Source organism: Oncorhynchus nerka, linkage group LG27, assembly GCF_034236695.1.
Source record: "Oncorhynchus nerka isolate Pitt River linkage group LG27, Oner_Uvic_2.0, whole genome shotgun sequence".
Classification (NCBI taxonomy): domain Eukaryota; kingdom Metazoa; phylum Chordata; class Actinopteri; order Salmoniformes; family Salmonidae; genus Oncorhynchus; species Oncorhynchus nerka.
Genome location: NC_088422.1, coordinates 68,563,211 through 68,587,410, shown reverse-complemented (window position 1 = coordinate 68,587,410; position 24,200 = coordinate 68,563,211). Strand labels below are relative to the sequence as shown.

Genomic DNA, 24,200 nt, shown 5'->3' with positions numbered 1-24,200 from the left:
GCAGTTTTGTTGGAAACAAATAATTCTGATTGGCTGGGCCTGGCTCCCAAGTGGGTGGGCCTATGCCATGGCTACACACCTGCCCAGTCATGTGAAATCAATAGATAAAGGGCTTAATTTCTTTATTTCAATTGACTGATTTGAACTGTAAGTCAATACATTTTTTAGCATATTACATTTATATTTGTGTTCAGTATATATTGCCCCATATAGTCTGCATTAATAGACTGAATGGACCTATTTCATCTCTCTACCAATCAAAATCCAGAACAATAGGCTTCGCGCAGCAATCATCCTTTTGTCATTCTTGATAGGTTTCTTCTCAACAGAGATTGAAGGAAAACTGTGTGCTAAATGTATGTTTGACAGAGCTTAAACTAAATGTAAATGAAGTCACTGTGTCAAACGGCACGTTGGAAAGGAAAGCATTTGTAGATGGTCTTGGCATCTTTTAAATTTCTTAGATTATTTTTCCATTTCTTAGCTTTCCAGATTGTTCTTTCAAATCCTCTTCAATCGCCACCTTAAATAGGTTGCAGTTTGTTGTGACTCATTACATTTTGTTGACACGTAATTACATCAAATTTTTCAAATTCCCCAAAACAATTGTAAGTCTGCCATTATGTGACGGTGACCCTGTTCTTTTTCATGATAAATTGGCTCTTAAAATAGACCAGACAACACTTTGAATCTATGCAGTCCATGTTGTGGCATTGTCGGCTCAACCATGCATTGAATACCGAACTGAGAATAAAGAGATGACAGTGTTCAGCAGATCAGCCATGTACTGCATCTCTCTCTGCCACCACAATCTATTGATCTGACCTCTTGTTTGCAGATATTTCCCTGGGCTGTCTAATAGGTGACCTACCTGACAGATGCTGGGGTTGAGGGGGGTTCTCTCTCCCTTTTTCCTTCTTTTGTTCCTCCTCTCCTTGAATCATGCTGTCAGAGTGGATCACTCCCAAATGGATGGCCTTCCCACTTCTGTAATTTGCTGTGTTAGCTGTCCGCGTTCAGTTTCTCGCACTTAATCTTTGGCCACTTTCTCGGTGAAACATCTTGATTTAATCCAACCCTGTAATTTATTTATTGGCCGTGACCGATTCCAGATCTGTTGATGCATTTCACCTTCATTCTTTTAACCTCTATGCGTGTTTGTTTCTCATGTCGATGGCAGTGTCACATTTGAATTCAATTTCACTGTCAGTCAACTCATTTACACTCCCTGCACATTGGTTCTGGATGCTTTCAAGTTTATATTTGTTCAATGGCGACTTTGCTACATTAGGGCTTTGGCTCCATGCTCACTGATTTGGAAATAGGCCTATTTATTTATTGCGGCATCTGCTAGTGCAGATGCAAATAATAGGCTAAGTTTGTAAACATATCTGTTTTGTCTTCCCCTTAGTGTGGGTTGGCAATTGGCTTGTAGGATTGCTTCACCATTTACATTTTGAAGTTCTACTGTGGGATTTTCGCAATGAAGCCCTTTATCTACTCACCCAGAGTCCGATACCAACTCGTGGATACCATTTTTGTGTCTATGTGCATGCTAGCAGATACCCATAGACTTCCAGTCATTGCGCTAACACTAGTTAGCATTGGCTCGCAAAACTACCTCTAACTTCCTTCATACTGGACACAGAGACATATTAAAATGGTATCCATGAGTTCATCTGACTCTGAGGACGTAGATAAAGGGCATTATTGCCAAAATCCAGAAGTATCTCTTTAACATGGCACTCTTGGGTTATTTGTTAGCACTCAGGAGCAACACAATCCCTCATACATTACCACTGGAGAAGCACAGGATGAATGTTCTGCCGTTATGACCCTGTAGTGCTACTCCTTAGTGCTTTCCTCTTGTGGTTGAAGTGTTCCTACAGAATGAAGAGAAAGATGGAAAATGTAAGGAGAATCATCACTGTGGACCTGAAAGAATGCACCAAACCGATTTGTGCCAATTAGGAAGTCTGGAAATGTGATCTTACATCAAAATTATTTGTGCGTCCTTGAATGCCCCCTTCACCTCTACTGTTTGGAAAACTTGTTTTATTAGGGCCATTCACAACCAGTATGTCCTTTTAACAATGTGAAAAGCTGACCTTTATTATGTAAAGCGTCCATTCCACAGAACATTATCTTGACCCATGCATCATTCACCGTACACAGTGCATCTGTCTGGTAACTAGAGGAGCTTATCTCTTCCATCTTCCTGTGGGTGGTATAGGCCCTAGAGCTCTGTTATGAATTCCATAATATTGTAGATATTATTCAGGCTACTTCTTAGGTGGAGGACACTTTGACATCAGATCAGATCCTTGGCATGCCAGGTTTCCCTGCCATTGATTGCTGTTTCATTTCCAGGTGCAGGAGAAGGATGTGGGAAGATAATCCAGCGCTTCCCCAAAAAGGACTGGGAGGGCACAGTGTTTCCCCAGGGGGTGGAGATGGTGAGTACATAACATTTTACTGAAACTGACTTATTCATGCACCCTGTGTGATAGCTGTGGTAGTGAGTTGCTTGCTTCCCCACATTAACCTCCCTACCTCAGTCTGCATGTTTGATGGGTGTGGGTTTAATACTGCAAGCAAAGATTGAAGATAGCTCTGGTTTCTCGTCGCAGAACTTGAGTTGACCTAATGGACACACGGGGCACTGCCTGACAGAACAAAAATGGAGAGATTTGCATAATCTCCTGTTGTGACTGTGAGCACCATTTTAGTGGTTATTTTGTCTGCAAATGGAAAATGTGCTTGTTAAGCTACGGTGCTCCAACCAATCATGCTGTTGGAGCGCTCTGTTCACTCAGGGAGCCCTCTCTAGTAGCTCTTCTGGAACTTTCTGGAGGTTGATGTGTCATTTGTACAGGTTGTGCAGTGTTCCCCTGGTTAATCTTCTCACAGTGCCAACTTCCTGACTTGCCGGAACAGTTTTGACCAATTTTTTAATTAAAAAAAATCCTGTGAAGTGCACTGCGAAATGTTCTGTTGCCATATCATACTGACAAGAACCCCAGGAGTGGAGCAGCAGTTGAGGCATCTTCCTATGTTCCCAGGACGCATGTTCTTCTGGAGGGTGCAGAGCAAATATTGGCATTTCCTATATCAACAAATGCATAATGATTGTTTATTCAAGAGTTTGTTTCAACCCTTTCAACCCTTTCCGCCAACCCACTAATTGGGACATTCTTACCCACCTCCCAGAATCCTCAGCTATGTCCAGCCTGTTATCGCTCTCTCTGCTGGGTGTCCCAATCTTCCTTTTTTTGGTTGCATTAGGGAGTTGCATCCCTCTCTCTCCCTTTGGTCACTCTCATTATCTTTCTCCAGCCCCCTCTCCTCCGAGGGTGACTTAGGGGGGTCCTTGACTCGAGACATAGGGCCTATTACCATCATGCACAAATCATTGCACTCATTGTGACCAAATATTTGCTTATCTGGGTCTGGAGAGATCTGGAAATCAATATCCAGGGCAGCAGTAGCAGTAAACTCACTGGCCCAGGCAGCCTCCCACAGTTCAACAGTGTTCTTTCTCCTGACAGCTCATGGCCAATGGGGCCTGCCCGCGTGTTTGTTTATTTGTTTGTTTACTTGGACATACTAAATGATTTAAATTAGGATGCTTTTGGCCCACAGTCAACAGCGAGGAGAGCGAGGCGCCTCTTGAATGCCGCTGTCCCGCGAAGACCCTAATTACCCGATAATTTTGACAGATTCCAGGAACTAGTTAAACATTTAGTTAGAACAAGCAAAATCAGCACAATTTCTTAAAGATGCGATCGCTGCATCATTTTGAACATTTGTTTATGTTCACATATGCACTTCTCCCCTCATGGAGGCTAAACTACTCTGCCTTTTTAATGCCAAGTGGATACACATGGACATTTCTTCTTCCTCTGTTATACAGTATGTTCTAGTTCTGTCAATTTCATTTTTTCTCTCTCCTCAACACCCAACTATGGATTTTGTTACATTTAGCACTCAATGCTTTCACATAACCCACAAACTGGCCACATGTTTTTGGTAATGTCCACATTTTTGGCATAGTAGTGCTGAGTGATTTTCTTTTAAATTTAATAAATACATTTAAAAAAATATATATATATATATATATATATATGATTTTAATACAAATATATATATATATGTTTTATTTATTATTATTAATTTTAAACAATCAGTTTTTTGTTTTTTTAAACAGCTAATTTGACTGTTCAATTTTTTTAAAATTCCATTTAGTTTTTTCCCCTGTGAGCAAGATGAGAGAGAGAAATCAGATGAAGCCTGAACTGTGCGATGTAGTAGGGAGTTGTAGTTTCCAACAGGCCAATTTTCTACATAGTTTAGTGCAGAAATTGTAGTAATTAACTACAATGACCATAATCCATTGAACTCCTGCTTAAACTTGTCCGGTCTGTGCGGCGAAAAACACGGGAGACTGAGGGAAGACCAGATCGAGCGGTATAGAAAGCAGTTGCTTCACGAACCTGAAAATAGGACTTCAGCAGTTGGTATTCAGCAGTGAAAAGTATCGTGACATTGACAGAATATATTTTCAAGACCCAAATCTTTTCAAATAGCCTATTCCATCTGGTGGAGCTGTGGCATGAAAGAGAGAGGCCTTGGCTATCTTGGATGTCTGTGTGTGCCGAATCGTGAAGATGGAGCGAGTGACACAGGCAATGAGTCTAGCTGACTGTAGGTTTTGTGATGGGTTGTAAATCATAATGGGCTGCAGAGAGACTCTGCTTTCCTCAAAACTGAATAATTATAAACTGAGTTGTATTTTTAGCTCATCCTCTTCTATGTTATTAGCCTGGGCTCTATATATGTTGTGTTGTAGGTAGGTTGCACATTGCTAGAATAATATGCAAATGAGTTTAGGCCAGTTTAAGCTTTTCTTTGGACTCGTCATCTTGATATTGTTTGCTAAATTTCACTTCTTGTGGCCTAAAAAATATTAATTCAAAATAAATCTATGAATGAGAATAACAGACTCCGACTTTCATAATTATTCCCATTTTTAAAAGTGGCAACTTTAGGGCAATAAACACTATTTGAATAGCTTTCAGAATACTCTTCATAACTTTGTCTTAATGCTTTTATGATGTTTCAGTTAGTAGGATCAGGCTTTTGGTTGTTTGGTTCACAACGGCAAGAAGGGATTTTTAATTTTCTGGCCTCATGCATGCATACGTTTTTAGTCTTTAATGCTTTGCTTAACTGTAAGGTTTTCAAATTTCTCATGAGATTTTTATATCCTGCTATTGTTTCTTCTGTCTCTCTCATTATTACATTAGGCCTCCCATGTTTTGGGGTTATTTAAAAATAACTTTTAAACCTTCTGAGCGCCAAGAACTCCATCAAATTCATTCATCGTTTGATCATAGTGCGGCAGGCATTAAACTGAAAGTGTCTTAATAGGCCAAGTCCATATCAAATGTTGAGAAAATGTAGGCTGAATGATCAAACTACTATATCCAGGTTAAAATGTTATGGGATGCATTTTCTCCATTGTTTTTGATGGTAGGCCAGTCTGGTAGGCCTACATTATGATGAAATAGCCACAGTAGCCTACTTGGCAACTTTTAAAATGTACTTAAAGCCTGTACAGCCTCAGTGTTCACAGTGAACTCGTGCTGGAAGTTACACAAAAGTTTGATCAGCAGACCAGAATTTTTTTTGAAGGAACATTGGTGTCTGCTATAAAAATAGACTTTGGCTATTGGCCTAGATCAGTGGTTCCCAAACGTTTTATAGTCCCGTACACCTTCAAACATTCAACCTCCATCTGAGTACCCCCTCTAGCACCAGGGTCAGCATTTTTTGCCATTGTAAGACTGCCACACACACTATACGATACATTTATTAAACGTAAGAATTAGTGTGAGTGTTTGTCAAACCCGGCTCGTGGGAAGTGACAAACTCCTATAGGACCAGGGCACAAAAAATATGATAAAAATCGATTTTGCTATTTTATTTAACCATCTTACATTTAAAACCTTAGTAGTTCATTGAAAATTGTGAATAACTCACCACAGGTTAATGAGAACCGTGTGCTTGAAAGGATGCACATACTGTAACTCTGCAATGTTGTATTGGACAGAGAGTCCATCTTAAATCATTTTCCACACAGTCTGTGCTTGTATTTCATTTTCATGCAAGTGAGGGCTGAGAATACACTCTCACATAGGTACATGTTTGCAAAGGGCATCAGTGTCTTAACAGCGCGATTTGCCAAGGCAGGATACTCTGAGAGCAGCCCAATCCTGAAATCTGGCAGTAGCTTCTGATTTAAAATTCAATTTTCACAGAATCGCTTGTTGCAATTTCGATGAGGCTCTCTTGTTCTGATATCGGAAAGTGGACTGGAGGAAGGGCATGAAAGGGATAACGAATCCAGTTGGTTGTGTCGTCCGTTTCGGGAAAGTGTGTAATTGCGCACCCAACTCACTCGGGTGCTTTGCTATATCACATTTGACATTGTCCGTAAGCTTGATCATTTGCACACAAAAATCATACAATGATGGAAAGACCTGTGTGTTGTCCTTGTTAAGGCAGACAGAGAAGAGCTCTAACTTCTTAATCTTAGCCTCAATTTGGTCCCGCACATTGAGTTAAGTTGCGGAGAGTCCCTGTAATACTAGATTCAGATCAGTGAAAAAAAAGTGTCAATACTTTGCCCCTTGAAAACCAGCGCACTTTTGTATGTTGTAAAAGTGTTACATGGTCGCTGCCCATATCATTGCATAGTGCAGAAAATACACAAGAGTTCAGGGGCCTTTAACAAAGTTAACAATTTTCCCTGTAGTGTCCAAAACTTCTTTCAAACTGTCAGGCATTGCATTGGCAACAAGAGCCTCCCGGTGGATGCTGCCGTGTACCCAAGTGGTGTCGTGAGCAACTGCTTGCATGTGCGTTACCACTCCACTATGTCTCCCTGTCATGGCTTTTGCGCCATCAGTACAGATACCAACACATCTTGTCCACCAAAGTCCATTACCAAGCTTTCCAGTACTTTAAAAAGATCCTCTCCTGTTGATCTGGTTTCCAGTGCTTTGCGGAAGAGGACGTCTTCCTTAATTGACCCCCATAAACGTTACGGACATATACCAGAAGCTATGCCAGGCCCACCACGTCTGACTCATCCAGCTGTAACGCATGCCGTAATTATTTCAAAACATCTCCTGCCATGTCACTGATGTGTTGTGAAAGTGTTTTTGATGATGGCATTGTCTGTGTAGTTTTTTGGTGTTTTCCCCCAGCATTGTCTCTGCCTTATCTGCGGCAGCAGGAAGAGTTAAGTCCTCCGCAATAGTATGGGGCTTGCCTGTCCTAGCCACTCGGTAGCTCACCATATAAGATGCTTCTAGCCCCTTTTTATTAATGGTATCTGTTACTTTTATACATGTCCTACTACTCGAAACTTGTCTAAAAGCGAGTGACGTTTGAAACAGTATTAGCGCGCATCCCGCTAACTAGCTAGCCATTTCACATTGGTTACACCAGCCATTAGGCTGATAGGCTTGAAGTCATAAACAGCGCTGTGCTTGCGAAGAGCTGCTGGCAAAACGCACAAAAGTGCTGTTTGAATGAATGATTACGGGCCTGCTGCTACTCAGTCAGACTGCTCTAACAAATCAGACTTAATTATAACATAATAAAACACAGTAATACGAGCCTTTGGTCATTAATATGATAGAATCCGGAAACTATCATTTCGAAAACAAAACGTTTATTTCAGTGAAATACGGAACCGTTCGGTATTTTATCTAACGGGTGGCATCCAGAAGTCTAAATATTCTTGTTTACATTGCACAACCTTCAATGTATGTCATAATTAAGTAAAATTCTGGCAAATTGTTTCGCAATGAGCCAGGCAGCCCAAACTGTTGCATATACCCTGACTCTGCGTGCAATGAACGCAAGAGAAATGACACAATTTCACCTGGTTAATATTGCCTGCTAAACTGGATCAGTAGTTATAACTAGTGATTATGATTGGTTGTTTTTATAAGATAAGTTTAATGCTAGCTAGCAATTTACCTTGGCTTCTACTACATTCGCGTAACAGGCAGGCTACTCGTGGGGTGCAATGGTTAGAGCGTTGGACTAGTTAACTGTGCGGTTGCAAGATTGGAACCCCTGAGCTGACAAGGTGAAAATCTGTCGTTCCGCCCCTGAACAAGGCAGTTAACCCACAGTTCCTAGGCAGTCATTGAAAATAAGAATGTGTTCTTAACTGACTTTCCTAGTTAAATAAAAGGAATATTTTTTTTAATAATCTGAAATCAGCGCCCAAAAATACCGATTTCCGATTGCTATGAGAACTTGAAATCGGCCCTAATTAATCGGCCATTCCGATTAATCGGTCGACCTCTAATCACAACAGCCATCTGACTTTGATAGCAGTCAGTCAGTCTCATCCAGGCCTTTCAAGAGGTATAGTGAAATAGACCAGACCGGACCCTAACGAACCAGACCGGCAGGTGGAGGAGCCCGTGAGCAGCCTACCTGTTGCATAATCTATGTCAATGTTGTGGAAGCCAGGATGGATTGAGAGTGGAGCCTATTTTTTTTCAGTGGGAATGGGAAATATTTGTAAACCTCAGTGATTTCCATTAATGGTTCGATGTTCCTTTTCAAGGAAAAACAGACCAGTATGGATGCAGCAATATACTGCCTACATATTTTTGTTGGCAGATGTACTTTTAAAGGTTATGAACAGTCAGTCTTGTTTTTCATGAAATTGGATGAACCAGGTATGACAAATGACTGCTTCTACATTGAAAAAATATTTGATCATAAAATGAATGGTCCCCTCCCCCATGTCAAACACTTGGATTCAGGAGGTGGGATTAATACTCCAATGGTAACATGATATTCTCTTACCAAATTTAAATAAGGTCTCACAGTTGACAGTGTATATCAGGTCAAAAACCAAGCCATGAGGTCGACGGAATTGTCCGTAGAGCTCAGACAGGATTGTGTCGCGGCACTGATCTGGGGAAGGGTACTAAAACATTTCTGCAGCATTGAAGTTCCGCAAGAACCCAGTGGCCTCCATCATTCTTAAATGGAAGAAGTTTGGAACCACCAAGACTCTTCCTAGAGCTGGCCGCCCGGCCAAACTGAGCAATCTGGGGAGAAGGGCCTTGGTCAAGGAAGTGACCAAGAACCCGATGGTCACTCTGCCATAGCTCTAGAGTTCCTCTGTGGAGATGGGAGAACCTTCCAGAAGGACAACCATCTCTGCAGTACTCCACCAATCAGGCCAGTAAAGGCACATGGCAGCCTGCTTGGAATTTGCCAAAAGGCACCTAAAGGACTCTGACCATCAGAAACCAGATTCTCTGGTCTGATGAAACCAAGATTTAACTATTTGGGCTGAACGCCAAGCGTCACGTCTGGAAGAAACCAGGCACCTGGCCAATAACATCCCTACGGTGATGCATGATGGTGGCAGCATCATGCTGTGGAGATGTTTGTCAGCGGCATGGACTGGGAGAGTAGTCGGGATTGAAGGGAAAGATGAACGGAGCAAGGTACAGAGTTTCTTGATGATGAAAACCTGCTCCAGAGTTCTCAGGACTTCAGACTGGGGCGAAGGTTCACCTTCCAACAGGAGAACAACCGTAAGCACACAGCCAAGACAACGCAGGAGTCGCTTTGGGACAAGTCTCTTGAACCCAATCGAACATTTCTGGAGAGACCCGAGTAAGGCTGTAACGTAACAGAATGTGGAGAAAGTAATGTGGTCTGAATGCTTTCCGAAGACACTGGAAGTGCTACTTTCATGATGAATAGCAATGATCAGTTTTTTTGAATGACTTTAGGGGAGTTTAATATAATCACATTTTATATTAGAAATGTAAGTTTGTAAATGTTGACATTTTTATTTGAAACACCCATGGGCTTAAAGGGTACATTTGGTGCACATTAATCCGAGTCTGGACTTTTCACATTTTATCAATTATTTGTATGTCTTATTAAAATATGTTGTAAGTACAAGGCATTAAACTTAACAAGATTAATAATTCATTTGATATCCACTTTTCTTATAATAATTTAGGCAGTTTATATTATGTTAAGTTTATAGACATAGATTTTGGTGGTCTTAATAGGTACACTTACCCTGTGTCAAGAAACATTGATGCAGTGTAGCAGTAAAATCATCAAGCTAATTTTGGTGATACACAAAGCATCTCAAACATTGAAATTGCATTAATAATGTAAAAGATTTAATAGATCTCCTGTTCAGCATGTCTCTTGTGATGTGGTTCACAGCAGCACTGACGGATGTGTTGACATGACAACTGAGTCAGAGTTCTGAACGACCCCCACCCCGCCCTTTTGTTCCATGCTGGCTGAAGACCTAGCTAGCCAGTAACTAGCTAACACCAGACACAGATGAAAGGGGAGATATATATAATTATCTTTGCCATAAATGAATAGTGTAAACTTAATTATATTTGCTGACACCCTACAGTCAAATGTTGACATCAGTAGAGTAGCTATTTAAACCACGCCTCTCCGCAAACACACCTTCGCCGATGTTGGTTACAAGGCTGTACTTATTTAAGAAAGTGTGTGCCTTTCCAAATCATGTCCAGTCAATTGAATTTACCGCAGTTGGACTCCAAGTTGTAGAAACATCTCAAGGATGATCAATGGAAACAGGATGCACCTGAGCTCAATTTCGAGTCTCATAGCTATGTCTGAATACTTATGTAAATAAGGTATTTCAGTTTTTTATTTGTAATAAATATGCAAATATTTATAACCTGTTTTCGCTTTGTCATTGAGGTATTGTGAGTAGATTGAGGAAGGTGCTTCAACAAAGGTACTAGTAAAGGGTCTGAATACTTACGTAAATTTAATATTACAGTAAAAAACTTTTTTTTTAACAGTTAAATAAGGCAAAATGCATTAAATGTAAGCTGTGATACCTGAAATCAATTAACGTGTTATACAAGAGGTGGGTCTAATCCTGAATGCTGATTGGCTAAAACCGCATTGCAGCCGGTGTCTATTCCACAAGTTACCATTTAACCAGTTACCATTTACTCTACTATTTACTCTGTTTCATCTGACTGCGCAATCCACTGTCTCATCAGCCCAGCCAAGCAATTTATAAACTTGATCTCCACTATAAAAGCCTCTAGACATTATCTAACATTTCTTTTAGACTAACAATTTTTCAACAGCGGAGATTTGAATAAACCTTGCATATTTGAATGAAAATATGTCAATCGTTATTTGAATATGTTTATAATCTGTTGTATAAAAGTGATATTGCCCTCTAAGCCGGTGTTTGGAGGATATATTGGCACGGTTTGCCAGCACCCGACTTCATCTTGGGCCTAACACCCGTGACAGTATATCCTCCAAACACTTGCTTTTCTGGCATTATTACTTAATTGTAGTTCGCCAAGATATGCTGCTACTGTGAGAATGTGACATGCAGGTACGACTGCTAGCATGAAAAACCCATATCATCAAGGAATGCTCATGAAATATGCCATGTGCATATATTAGCACTGCCTTTTCACAAGTCTGAACATGTTTCAACATGTTTCAAGCAGACCACCATAGTCCTTGTGCCCAAGAACACAAAGGTAACCTGCCTAAATGACTACCGACCCGTAGCACTCATGTCTGTAGCCATGAAATGCTTTGAAATGCTGGACAAGGCTCACATCAACACCATTATCCCAGAAACCCTAAACCCACTCCAAATTGCATACCGCCCCAACAGATCCACAGATGATGCAATCTCTATTGCACTCCACACTGCCCTTTCACACCTGGACAAGGGGAACACCTATGTGGGAATGCTATTCATTGACTACAGCTCAGCGTTCAACACTAAGCTAGGGACCCTGGGACTAAACACCTCCCTCTGCAACTGGATCCTGGACTTCCTGACGGGCCGCCCCCAGGTGGTAAGGGTAGACACTGATCACCGACAACGATGAGGCAGCCTCTCGGGAGGAAGTCAGAGACCTGACCATGTAGTGCAAGGACAACAACCTCTCCCTCAATGTGATCAAGCCAAAGGAGATAATTGCGGAGGAAAATGAGGACCAAGCATGCCACATTCTCATCGACAAAGCTGTAGTGGAGCAGGTTGAGAGCTTTAAGTTCCTTGGCGTCCACATCACCAACAAACTAACATGGTCCAAGCACACCAAGACAGTCGTGAAGAGGGCACGACAAAACCTATTCCCCCTTCAGGAGACTGAAAAGATTTGGCATGGGTCCTCGGATCTTCAGAAGCTTTAACAGCTGCACCATCGAGAGCATCCTGACGGTTTGCATCAGGCAACTGCTCGGCCTCTGAACGCAAGGCACTACAGATGGTAGTGCGTACGGCCCAGTACATCACTAGGGCCAAGCTTCCTGCCATCCAAGACTTCTATACCAGGCAGTGTCAGAGGAAGGCCCTAAAAATGGTCAGACTCCAGCTACCCTAGTCATAGACTGTTCTTGGAGTGCCAAGTCTAGGTCCTGTGCCTTCTAAACAGCTTCTACCCCCAAGCCATAAGACTCCTGAACATCTAATCAAATGACTACCCAGACTATTTGCAACCCCCCCCCCCTCTTTTACGCTCTGCTACTCTGTTTATTTTTTTTAGGTGTTTTCTTAAAACTGCATTGTTGGTTAAATGCTTGTAAGTAAGCATATTTCACTGTAAGGTCTACTGCACTGTAAGGTCTACTGCACTGTAAGGTCTACTGCACTGTAAGGTCAACTGTTGTAAGGGCAACCTGTTGTAAGGTCAACCTGTTGTAAGGGCAACCTGTTGTAAGGGCAACCTGTTGTAAGGTCTACCTGTTGTAAGGTCTACCTGTTGTAAGGTCTACTGCACTGTAAGGTCAACCTGTTGTAAGGGCAACCTGTTGTAAGGTCTACCTGTTGTAAGGTCTACCTGTTGTAAGGTCTACTGCACTGTAAGGTCAACCTGTTGTAAGGGCAACCTGTTGTAAGGGCAACCTGTTGTAAGGTCTACTGCACTGTAAGGTCTACTGCACTGTAAGGTCAACCTGTTGTATTTGGTGCATTCAAATACATTTTTATTTTTCACATCTCAATTTTAAATAAAGTATGCTGACTTATCTCAAAAGATACTAAAAATATCAGAACAATTCATTTATCCGAGCTTTGAATTTGGCCACTTAATGGGAACTTAGACAATTATGTGTAACTTAACCTTTCTAGCCCCCAAGCCATACATTTTTATTAAACATCTGATTGGCTTAGAATAACAAAATGTATGTATATAACAACCAGATGAATTAGTTGAAACATTAAACAACAGAAAAGATGGAATTGGGCTTAATAGGTACGCATTTCAAAGAGCTGTCAGTCAAGGTGAGCTCATGAATCTAAGCTTCCCGCCCACAGCCTGTCTTTTCAAACTTCCTTGTAGTTAGCCATGTGAGAGAGTACTTTTTCTCAAATATTTACATTTTCTATCCCCCCAAAATATTATGGGTGATATTTTAGTCACTCAAATGGCTATTTTGCATGGGAATCAGAATGACTTCGGGACCTTTAAAAAATAAATAAAATAAGTGCTTTTAATGAATGACAGAAATCTACATGAATGCAATGTAGATGTCAGAGCTACAGCGGAAGTCTGAAGGTCTCTGGCCAGTGTCAATGGTTTTAGGTGAACATTCCAGAGACCTTGTTTATGCATGGGTATTTATGGGATTTTACAAAGGAGACACAAGCTCTTAGTGAAGAACAAATATACTTATTTTGAGGATGTTGTGCTGTGGGGTATTGTGGTCTCTTCCTGTGAGTCACTGGGTCTGCTCTGGTGGTGGCCGTCATGGCTGAGCTGCTCTGTGAGTTATAGCACTAATGTATCACACTGCAGAGCCATCTTCACGCTCCGTCTCCTAGGGATCAATGAGCTATGAGTGCATCCTCACAGCATCATCCTCCAAACATCCATCCCCAGTAGGGTGGTAGTTAAATATAGAAGCAGTACCAGTAGTTCAGCCAAACATCACTCATGTCTTCAGATGTCCTTGGACACCCATGTGTGCTTGGGTTCCAATATATGGTCCGTGTGTGTTTGTTTATCGTATTACACCCCCCCCCTAATACTTCCATGTTGATTTGTGGTGATGTGGTATTCAGGAGGCATTGTGCGTGTGGAAGACCCCCAAGAGCAGCTTCAGTCAATGTATCTGAGACTGGAGAGAAGATATACTGGCCCATATGTGACACATTAGATTGCATTACAGTAAGCTACCAAAAGCTGAGTAAATATGAACATTTATAACAGCCACATTTGGACTAATACACTCCATGGTTTCTAAATTGTGCGCTTCCTCTAAAATGATATGTTTAAGACAATTAGAGAATTGGATGAAACCAATAGCATTCATATGTTGTTGATGTATTTATTTTTTGCAAATGGAGAAAGTACAGACAAGTGAGGCAGCACGCAGCCTATAAGGGGGCCAGTTCTGGTGTCCCCACTGCGGTGTGACACACTTTGGTCAAAGGCCAAATGAATGGGATTCTAGCTTTGAACTTTTTAATGAAGATACACCATAGTGTTTTAACATACCCCACCAAGCAATTTGGCTCCAGTTTTAGCTGGTATGTAAATTGTTATTATTTGCAGATTTCCTCCACGCCATAAAAAAGAAAATGAGTCATTTACTAACGCTTGGAATACATCTGTAGAATGAAAAAAAAAAAACGGATGGGGCTTAGCACGAAATGCATTTTGTGGTCAAAACAGGCCCCCAGCAAACTAAATAACCACAGATGAAGAATGCACCAAGAAAAAGCGTTTACAACTCAAGCTCTGAAAATGTGTTTCTAATCTTTTCAGGCAAGTGACGATTAGGCTCTATATATATATATATCTCGCCAAGCTCCACTCCTCTCATCTGACAGGCTGGCCTGCTCTGCATAGGCCTAGAGCCTGTGGTGTTAGGGACTTCTTGAGTGAAATTGTCGATGTGTGTCAAAACGATGTTATTGTCCCAAACACAGAGATTTGTTCACTGCAGGCCACTTGTTGCAATATTCCTCTCCACACACAAGCTTACCTCTACTGTTGCATTGACTAGTGAAGGGGGAGAAAATGGATACAGATAAGGTTGAAGTCGGAGGTTTACATGCACCTTAGCCAAATACAATTTAACTCAGTTTTTCACAATTCCTGACATTTAATCTTAGTTATAATTCCCTGTCTTAGGTCAGATAGGATCACAACTTTTTTGTTTAAGAATGTTAAATGTCTGAATAACAGTGTAGAATGATTTATTTAAGCTATTATTTCTTTCATCACATTCCCAGTGGGTCAGAAGTTTATGTGCACTTAATTCGTATTTGGTAGCATTGCCTTTTAAATTGTTTAACTTGGGTCCAATGTTTTTTTGTAGCCTTCCACAAGCTTCCCACAATAAATTGGCTGAATTTTGGCCCATTCCTCCTGACAGAGCTGGTGTAACGGAGTCAGGTTACTAGGCCTGCTTGCTCGCACACACTTTCAGTTCTGCCCACGCATTTTTCTATAGGATTGAGGTCAGGGCTTTATGATGGCCACTCCAATACCTTGACTTTGTTGTCCTTAAGCCATTTTGCCACAACTTTGGAAGTATGCATGCGGTCATTGTCCATTTGGAAGACCCATTTGCGACCAAGCTTTAACTGATTTCTTGATGTTGCTTCAAAATATCCACATAATTTTCCTCCCTCATGATGCCATCTATTTTGTGTAGTGCACCAGTCCATCCTGCAGCAAAGCACTCCCACAACATGATACTGCCACCCCCGTGCTTCACGGTTGGGATGGTGTACTTCGGCTTGCAAGCCTCCCCCTTTTTCCTCCAAACATAATGATGGTCATTATAGCCAAACCGTTCCATTTTTGTTTAATCAGACAAAGAGGACATTTCTCCAAAAAGTATGATCTTTGTCCCCATGTGCAGTTGCAAACCATAGTCTGGATTTTTTATGGGGGTTTTGGAGCAGTGGCTTCTTCCTTGCTGAGCGGCCTTTTAGGTTATGTCAATATAGGAGTCGTTTTACTGTGGATATACATACTTTTGTACCTGTTTCTACCAGTATCTTCACAAGGTCCTTTGCTGTTGTTCTGGGATTGATTTGCACTTTTCACACCAAAGTACTTTAATCTCTAGGAGACAGAATGAGTCTTTTTCCTGAGCGGTATGATGGCTGCGTGGTCCCATGGTGTTTATACTTGCATACTATTGTTTGTACAGATGAACGTGGTACCTTCAACGTTTGGAAATTGCTCCCTAGGACGAACCAGACTTGTGGAGCTCTACAATTTTGAGGTCTTGGCTGATTTCTTTTGATTTTCCCATGATGTCAAGCAAAGAGGTGCTGAGTTTGAAGGTAGGCCTTGAAATACATCCACATGTACACCTCCAATTGACTCAAATGATGTCAATTAGCCTTTCAGAAGCTTCTAAAGCCATGACATCATTTTCTGGAATTTTCCAAGCTGATTAATGTCAGTCAACTTAGTGTATGTAAACTTTTGACTCACTGGAATTGTGATACAGTGAAATCTTTTGTTGGAAAAATTACTTGCGTCATGCACAAAGTAGATGTCCTAACCGACTTTAGCCAAAACTATAGTTTGTTAACAAGAAATTTGTGGAGAGGTTGAAAAACAAGTTTTAATGACTCCAACCTAAGTGTATGTAAACTTCCGACTTCAACTGTACATATCGCAATATTATTTTGGCCCGATATATCGATATTTGACTTTTTTGCTAGTGTAGGTAGCGTTAGCTAGCTCTAGTATTTTCCAATCTATAACTTGTTCTCAATCTTTTTAAATGGTGAGCCAACATGTTTTCAGCACTTATTTCCCTGATTTTGATCAAAACTCGTTTTCTCATGCTCTCTCGTCTGCAGCAAACATACACGTGAGTTTACAAAACATTGGGAACACCTTCATAATATTGAGTTGCACCCCTGTTTTCTCTCAGAACAGCCTTAATTCGTCGGCATGGACTCTACAAGGTGCTAAAAGTGTTCCACAGGGATGCTGGCCCATGTTGACTCCAATGCTTTCCACAGTTGTCTGGATGTCCTTTGAGTGGTGGACTATTCTATATACACACGGGAAACTGTTGTGTGGAAAAACCCAGCAGCGTTGCAGTTCTTAACACACTCATACCGGTGCGCCTGGTATTACTTCCATGCCCTGTTCAGTGGCACTTAAATCTCTTTTTGCCCATTCACCCTCTGAATGGCACACATACACAATCCATGTCTCAATTGTGGAAAGAGCAGGCGTTCCTAGTGTTTGTAAACTCAGTGTATAGTGAGCAACATGTTTGGAACATGAAATTGCAAAAAAAAATCTCAGTATTGAATCACAATACATATAAAATTGTGCGAATCGCAATGTATATCGTATCGGCACCTAGGTATCATGATAATGTTGTATAGTGAGGTCTCTGGAAATTCCCAGCTGTAGCATTGACCTCTTGATGTACAGTAGGATGGATAGAGGCACAGAAAGAGGATGGTAAAGGGGGAGGTGCACAGACGGTAAACATTAACTGGAGTCATCAGGATTGGAATGTCATAGATTCAGAAGTCTGGTCCTTGTTGTGACTAGGGAATTAAGATGCAACAGACATACAAGGACAACATGTATCCCATAAACAGGAGTGACGTGTGGCCAGCTCAAGTTCAGGGTGGATACACCTCAACTCCGTAACCAGAGACCAACCACAGCACCACTGACATTGATTACTGCATTCAGAATGTCAAGACTGATTCGATTTCACTTGCTTGCAATTCATCCATTGAGAACCTATGACAGTGGTTCCCAAACTTGTTATAGTCCCGCACCCCTTCAAACATTCAACCTCCAGCTGCGTACCCCTTCCATTACCAGGGTCAGCGCGCACTCAAATATTGTTTTTTTCCATCATTGTAAGACTGCCACACACTCACACTATACCATACATTTATTAAACATAAGAAGGAGACAGTTTTTGTCACAACCCGGCTCGTGGGAAGTGACAAAGAGCTCTTATAGGACCAGGGCACAAATAATATAATAAATCATTTAGCTCTTTATTTAACCATCTTACATATAAAACCTTATTTGTTCATCGAAAATTGTGAATAACTCACAACAGGTAAATGAGAAGGGTGTGCTTGAACATACTGTAACTCTGCAATGTTGTATTGGAGAGAGTGTCAGTATTAAATCATTTCCCACACAGTCTGTGCCTGTATTTAGTTTTAATGCTAGTGAAGGCCGAGAATCCACTCTCACATAGGTACGTGGTTGCAAAGGGCATCAGTGTCTTAACAGTGCGATTTGCCAAGGCAGGATACTCTGAGCGCAGCCCAATCCAGAAATCTGGCAGTGGCATCTGATTTAATATTCAATTTTCACAGAACCGCTTTTTGCAATTTCGATGAGGCTCTCTTGTTTAGATATCGGTAAGTGGACTGGAGGCAGGGCATGAAAGGGATAACAAATCCAGTTGGTTGTGTCATCCGTTTTGGGAAATTACCTGCGTAATTGCGCACCCAACTCACTCAGGTGCTTCGCTATATTCGCCAATTGACATTGTTCGTAAGCTTGAGTTCATTTGCACACAAATCATACAATGATGGAAATACCTGTGTTGTCCTTGCTAAGGCAGACAGAAGAGCTCCAAACAGGCTCAATTTCGTCCTTCACATTGACTATAGTTAAGGAGAGTCACTGTAATCCTAGATTCAGATCATTCAGGCGAGGAAAAAACATCACCCAGATGTCTCAATAAAAAAAAAGTGTCAATACTTAACCAGCGCACTTCTGTATGTTGTAAAATAGTTACATGGTCGCTGCCCATATCATTGCATAGTGCAGAAAATACACGAGAGTTCAGGGGCCTTGCTTTAACAAAGTTAACCATTTTCACTGTAGTGTTCAAAATGTCTTTCAAGCTGTCAGGCATTGCATTGGCAACAAGAGCCTCTTGGTGGATGCTGCCGTGTACCCAAGTGGTGTCGTGAGCAACTGCTTGCATGTGCGTTACCACATGTTCCACTATGTCTCCCTGTCATGGCTTTTGCGCCATCAGTACAGAGACCAACATGAGCAGCAGCTACGTTTGGCTACATACGGACCGTTAGTGGAATTCCCACGAGAGTAACAGTTAATGTGATTGGATGTTAATTATTTCACTAGGTTACCTGTATTTGACATTGTGGTGGTGTTTTGCTGAACACTAGGTGGTTTAATTGTATTTTTTGGCAGTGAAATGAAGCTACTCAGTCAAGTTTTTTTAATATGAATCACATTTTTATTTTGGCGTACCTCTGACAGCAATACCAGCCCTAATGAGGATTCATCAATTCACTGTATGACATACCCTAGATTCAAGTTCATTTCCTAGATTGTCTGAAATATAATTCTCCCTACCCTTGTGAATGAGGGTGTTTTGATATGGATAGAGTGTAGGTCTATCATTCACTTAACACATTTTTACTTTCATGCAATGAAGACTTAAGCTGAGACCCCCACCTAGACGTTCTACGGTTTTCTTTTGAAACTAGGACAATATATAGCCTACATATGTGGCTCGTTTCAGGAAACTAGATATATATCCCACAAGTCACGGCAGGAGATATTTTTTAATTTTTTTTTATCAAAATTGTTTTTTTGGGGATGAAATACCTTCTGGAACATGTGAACTTTCATTTGCCTTAATAACAAACGTATGCCATCTGTAAATATGAATAAAATTGTTAAATTTATAGGCCTTGTTGGTTAAGCCACAGAAAAAATCAACAACCTTCCCACTAGTCATGATTGGCTGAGATAATGATTTGGCTGGACATGCAGACAGAGGAGTTCGGATTGGTTTGCCATATAAATGTCTTATGTCTATTTGAGTTGGTCAGTCTGTGTTGGTAATCCTGTTGAACGCTGCTTTTTTTAAATGTGTAGTGGAGCTTTATAGCTAAGTGTTGCTCTCCACTTTCTGGAGGATAAAGTTTTGTAATCAGTGGAATTAGAGTATGATAGCTAAAGAGATGGAGAAAACACCTGTCTCCGGATTACATCTTCAAACTAAGGGCTGTGGCATGCCATCCATGATAGGGATACGCGTCCATCATGCATGATGATGTTTACAGGTAAGATAACTAGCTAACGCTAGACTACATTTTCAGATATGACACATTTCTAATTTTGACAGTGGTTTCATTTCAAGCTAAAGTGTACTGTTAGCTGGCTATCTAACGTTAGCTGGCTGGCACCCTAGCTGAAGTTATTCATATCCCACAGCTGTTTGCTTCGCTAGTTAGAGCCTAATGTTAGCTAGCTAACATTGAACCTGGGTGGTTAGCTCCTAGCATATTCATGCATGGTAGTAACGACATGATTTGGCATAGTTTATTGTTGTTTAACTAGCTAACGTTAGCTGGCTGGCTCGTTAGCTAACGTGACGTGTGTGTGATCTTACATGTTTACCTAGCTAGATTAATTGTTTACCTAGCTAGCTACATGTCTTAACTTCTTAAGGTATAGGGGGCAGCATTTTCACTTTTGGATAAATAGCATGCCCAATTTCAACTTCCTGCTACTCATGCCAAGAATATAAGGTATGCATATTATTAGTAGATTTGGATAGAAAACACTCTGAAGTTTCTAAAACTGTTTGAATCATGTCTGTGAGTATAACAACTTATGTAGCAGGCAAAACCCAGAGGACTAACCGTTCAGAATTTAAGTTAAGCTAAAGTGTACAACATGCGTTGAATATGGCCGGTGTCAGTAAACGTCCGCAAAAAAGCGTAATGAAATTGTCAGCAGGGCTGGTTAGGCTGTCTTCATGTTATCCATAGGTTAACAAATCATTGGCCAGAGTGTCAAGTGTGCGCTCTGAACGCTCCGAGGGTGAAACAAAATGGTTGGGGCTAATGCTTAAGAGGGTGTGAACGATGCTGAATGGGTGTAGACAAAGTAGGGCTCTTCACTACCAAAACAATCAAAAGCCATTTCTCAAAAGTAACTTTACAAGTTTATAATTGATCAACTTTCAAAGCAGAATAACTTTCCCGTTGTCCCTCAACAATGCAGTGTATGATTTTTACCATGTTGTAGCTCTGAGTCTTCACTTTTATCCAATGTAAACAACACATAAGACCTGATCCAGGTGGTGAGTCACATATACAGTACCAGTTAAGTTATATTAAAATATATTTGGATTTGTTTAACACTTTTAGTTACTACATGATTCCATATGTGTGATTTCATAGTTTTGTTGTCTTCACTACTATTTTACAATGTAGAAAACAGTTGAATGAGTAGGTGTCTAAACTTTTGACTGGTACTGTATACACCTGCTCTTTCCATGACAGACTGACCCGGGGAAAGCTATTATCCTTTAATGATGTCACTTGTTAAATCCACTTCAATCAGTGTTGATGAAGGGGAGGAAATGGGTTAAATAATGATTTTTAGGCCTTGGGACAATTGAGACATGGATTGTGTGTGCCTTTTGAGGGTCAATAGTCAAGACAAAAGATAGAAATGCCTTTGAACAGGTTATGGTAGTAGGTGCCAGTGCATTTTGAACAGGTTATGGTAATAGGTGCCAGGTGCAGTGTATATTCTGCTCTGGCTGCTCCAACATCAGTCTGGTTAAGGAATTGCTCTCTGATGATGCCAAAGGAAAGGCCTAATCACAAATCGTTTGACTTTTACTCCATCCGGCCCTCTATATTTCTGCCTTGGGATTCAGGGGTAATGGAATCAATATGCTGAAATAATTTCAGTGTGTTGTGATGGTTATCGTGAGTGTTTTATGTTTGTATTGGAATCGGACACTTCCGGCGCCTTTATCTCTCCTATATTTGAATTTACTACCATCAAGTCCACAACGAGGAAAAGAAACATGTGCCACACAAATGCCAGAGAAATGATCGGAATGACCGATGTTTATTACAAAATTGTTGAGTATGCTAATTTCATTACATGGACCCTTTGTATAATGCTTTGTTGAAGTGAATTGCAGGCCCATATCCATTCACATCAGTCTTATAGTATTTTAAATTCGATAAGTTTGTTATTTCAGGTATTTATGTGGCATTGATTGATTGATTCTTAATCAACCCCCAACATATACCCAACTCTCCTTCTATTTGTTTCTCTCTTTCTCACTTATGTCAACACTACAGACTTAGTGCACGGACCCCGTTAACGGGATCAAAATCGACAACATCCGGTGAAGCTGGAGCAGGCCAAATTCAAATGACAAAATTGTAATATTAAACATTCATGAACATACAAGTGTCCTACATCATTTAAAAGCTTAACTTCTTGTTAATCCAACCGCGTTGTCAGATTTCAAAAAGGCTTTATGGCGAAAGCATACCATGCGACTATCTGAGGACAGTGCCCCACACAAATACTTTTCCAAACCAGCACAGGCCTCACAAAAGTAACAAATAGCGATAAAATAATTCACTTACCTTTTAAAGATCTTCCTCTGTTTGCAATCCCAAGGGTCCCAGCTACACAACAAATGGTTGTTTTGTTCGATAAAGTCTTTCTTTATATCCCAAAAATGTCTGTTTAGTTGGCGCGCTTGATTCAGTAATTCACTCGTTCAACATGCATACAAACAAATCCATAAGTTACCAGAAGAGTTCATCCAAACAAGTCAAATGATGTTTATAATTAATCCTCAGGTGCTCTATCTAAATAAACAATACAATTTAAGACGGAGAATAGTATGTTCGATAGGGAAGATAAATAACGAAGAGCGCACACCTCATTTACGTGCGCAACAAGACTACATTTCTAATGAGAGACACCTTGGAAAAACTACTCAAAAACAAGCCTGAAACCCTTTCTAAAGACTGTTGAAATCTGGTGGATGCCATCGGAACTGCAATCTGGGAGGAATTCCTTTGAATATCCCATAGACAAACATTGAAATGGACAGTGACTTCAAACATTGTCCGGATGGATTCCTTGTGTTTTCGCCTGCCAAATCAGTTATGTTATACTCAGATATTATTTTGACCTCTCTTGGGTAGGTGGCAGTATTTTCACCTCTGGATGAAAAGCGTGCCCAAATTAAACTGCCTGCTACTCAGGCCCATAACCTAGGATATGCATATAATTAGTAGATTTGGATAGAAAAGTTCAAAGTTAAAATAATGTCTGTGAGTATAACATAACTGATATGGCAGTCGAAAACCTGAGAAATACAACCAGGAAATACTATTATTTTGAAAGGCTGTTTTTCCATTGAAAGCCTATCCACCATACACCATACTTAGGACCCAGTTCACGATCTCTATGGTTTCCTCTACATGTGGCCAGTCTTTAGGCATTGTTTCAGGCTTTTACTCTGAAAAATGAGGGAGACAGTGGAAATTTCCAGACATGAGCCAAGCACGTGATCGGGAGCGCGCCTTTCTTATTTCTCCTTTTCTATTGACGAAGCTTTTGTCCGGTTGAAGTATTATTGATTTATTTATGACAAAAACAACCTGAGGATTGATTTTAAACATTGTTTGACATGTTTCTACAAACTTTTATTGTACTTTAAAATTTTTAGTCTGGACCTAGTGCCTTGTGCTCGGGGCGGCAGCGTAGCCTCGTGGTTAGAGCGTTGGACTGGTAAGGTTGCGAGTTCAAACCCCCGAGTTGACAAGGTACAAATCTGTCGTTCTACCCCTGAACAGGCAGTTAACCCACTGTTCCCAGGCCGTCATTGAAAATAAGAATGTGTTCTTAACTGACTTGCCTGGTTAAATAAAGGTAAAATTAAAATTAAAAATATGGATTACTAGACTAAACGCACTAACAAAAAGGAGGTTTTTGGTCATAAAGAGGGGCATTATCAAACAAAACAAACATTTATTGTCTAAACATGGAGACCTGGGAGTACCACCAGATGAAGATCATCAAAGGTAAGTGATTCATTTTTAACTATTTCTGACATTTATGACACCTCTCCTTGTTTGGAAAATTGCTGTATGGGTTTCTGTGGCTAGGAGCTAACTTAACATAATCGCAAAGTGTGCTTTCGCCTTAAAGCCTTTTTGAAATCTGACACAGCGGTTGCATTAAGGAGAAGTATCTTTTTAAATTGTATGTTTAACACTTGTATATTTTATCAATGTTTATGATGAGTATTTCTGTAATTTGATG

The 24,200-nt window shown here is 40.7% G+C and overlaps 1 protein-coding gene across 1 annotated transcript in view; it reads left to right on the top strand.

Annotated features, from left to right (window-relative positions):
* The window catches only part of LOC115112205 (myotubularin-related protein 13-like), a 168,004-nt gene that overhangs the window by 34,350 nt on the left and 109,454 nt on the right, over window positions 1-24,200 (top strand). The window contains exon 2 of the mRNA XM_029639079.2: window positions 2,371-2,456. Within this exon, the coding sequence (XP_029494939.2) occupies window positions 2,371-2,456 (86 nt within the window). The remainder of the gene's footprint in view (window positions 1-2,370; window positions 2,457-24,200) is intronic.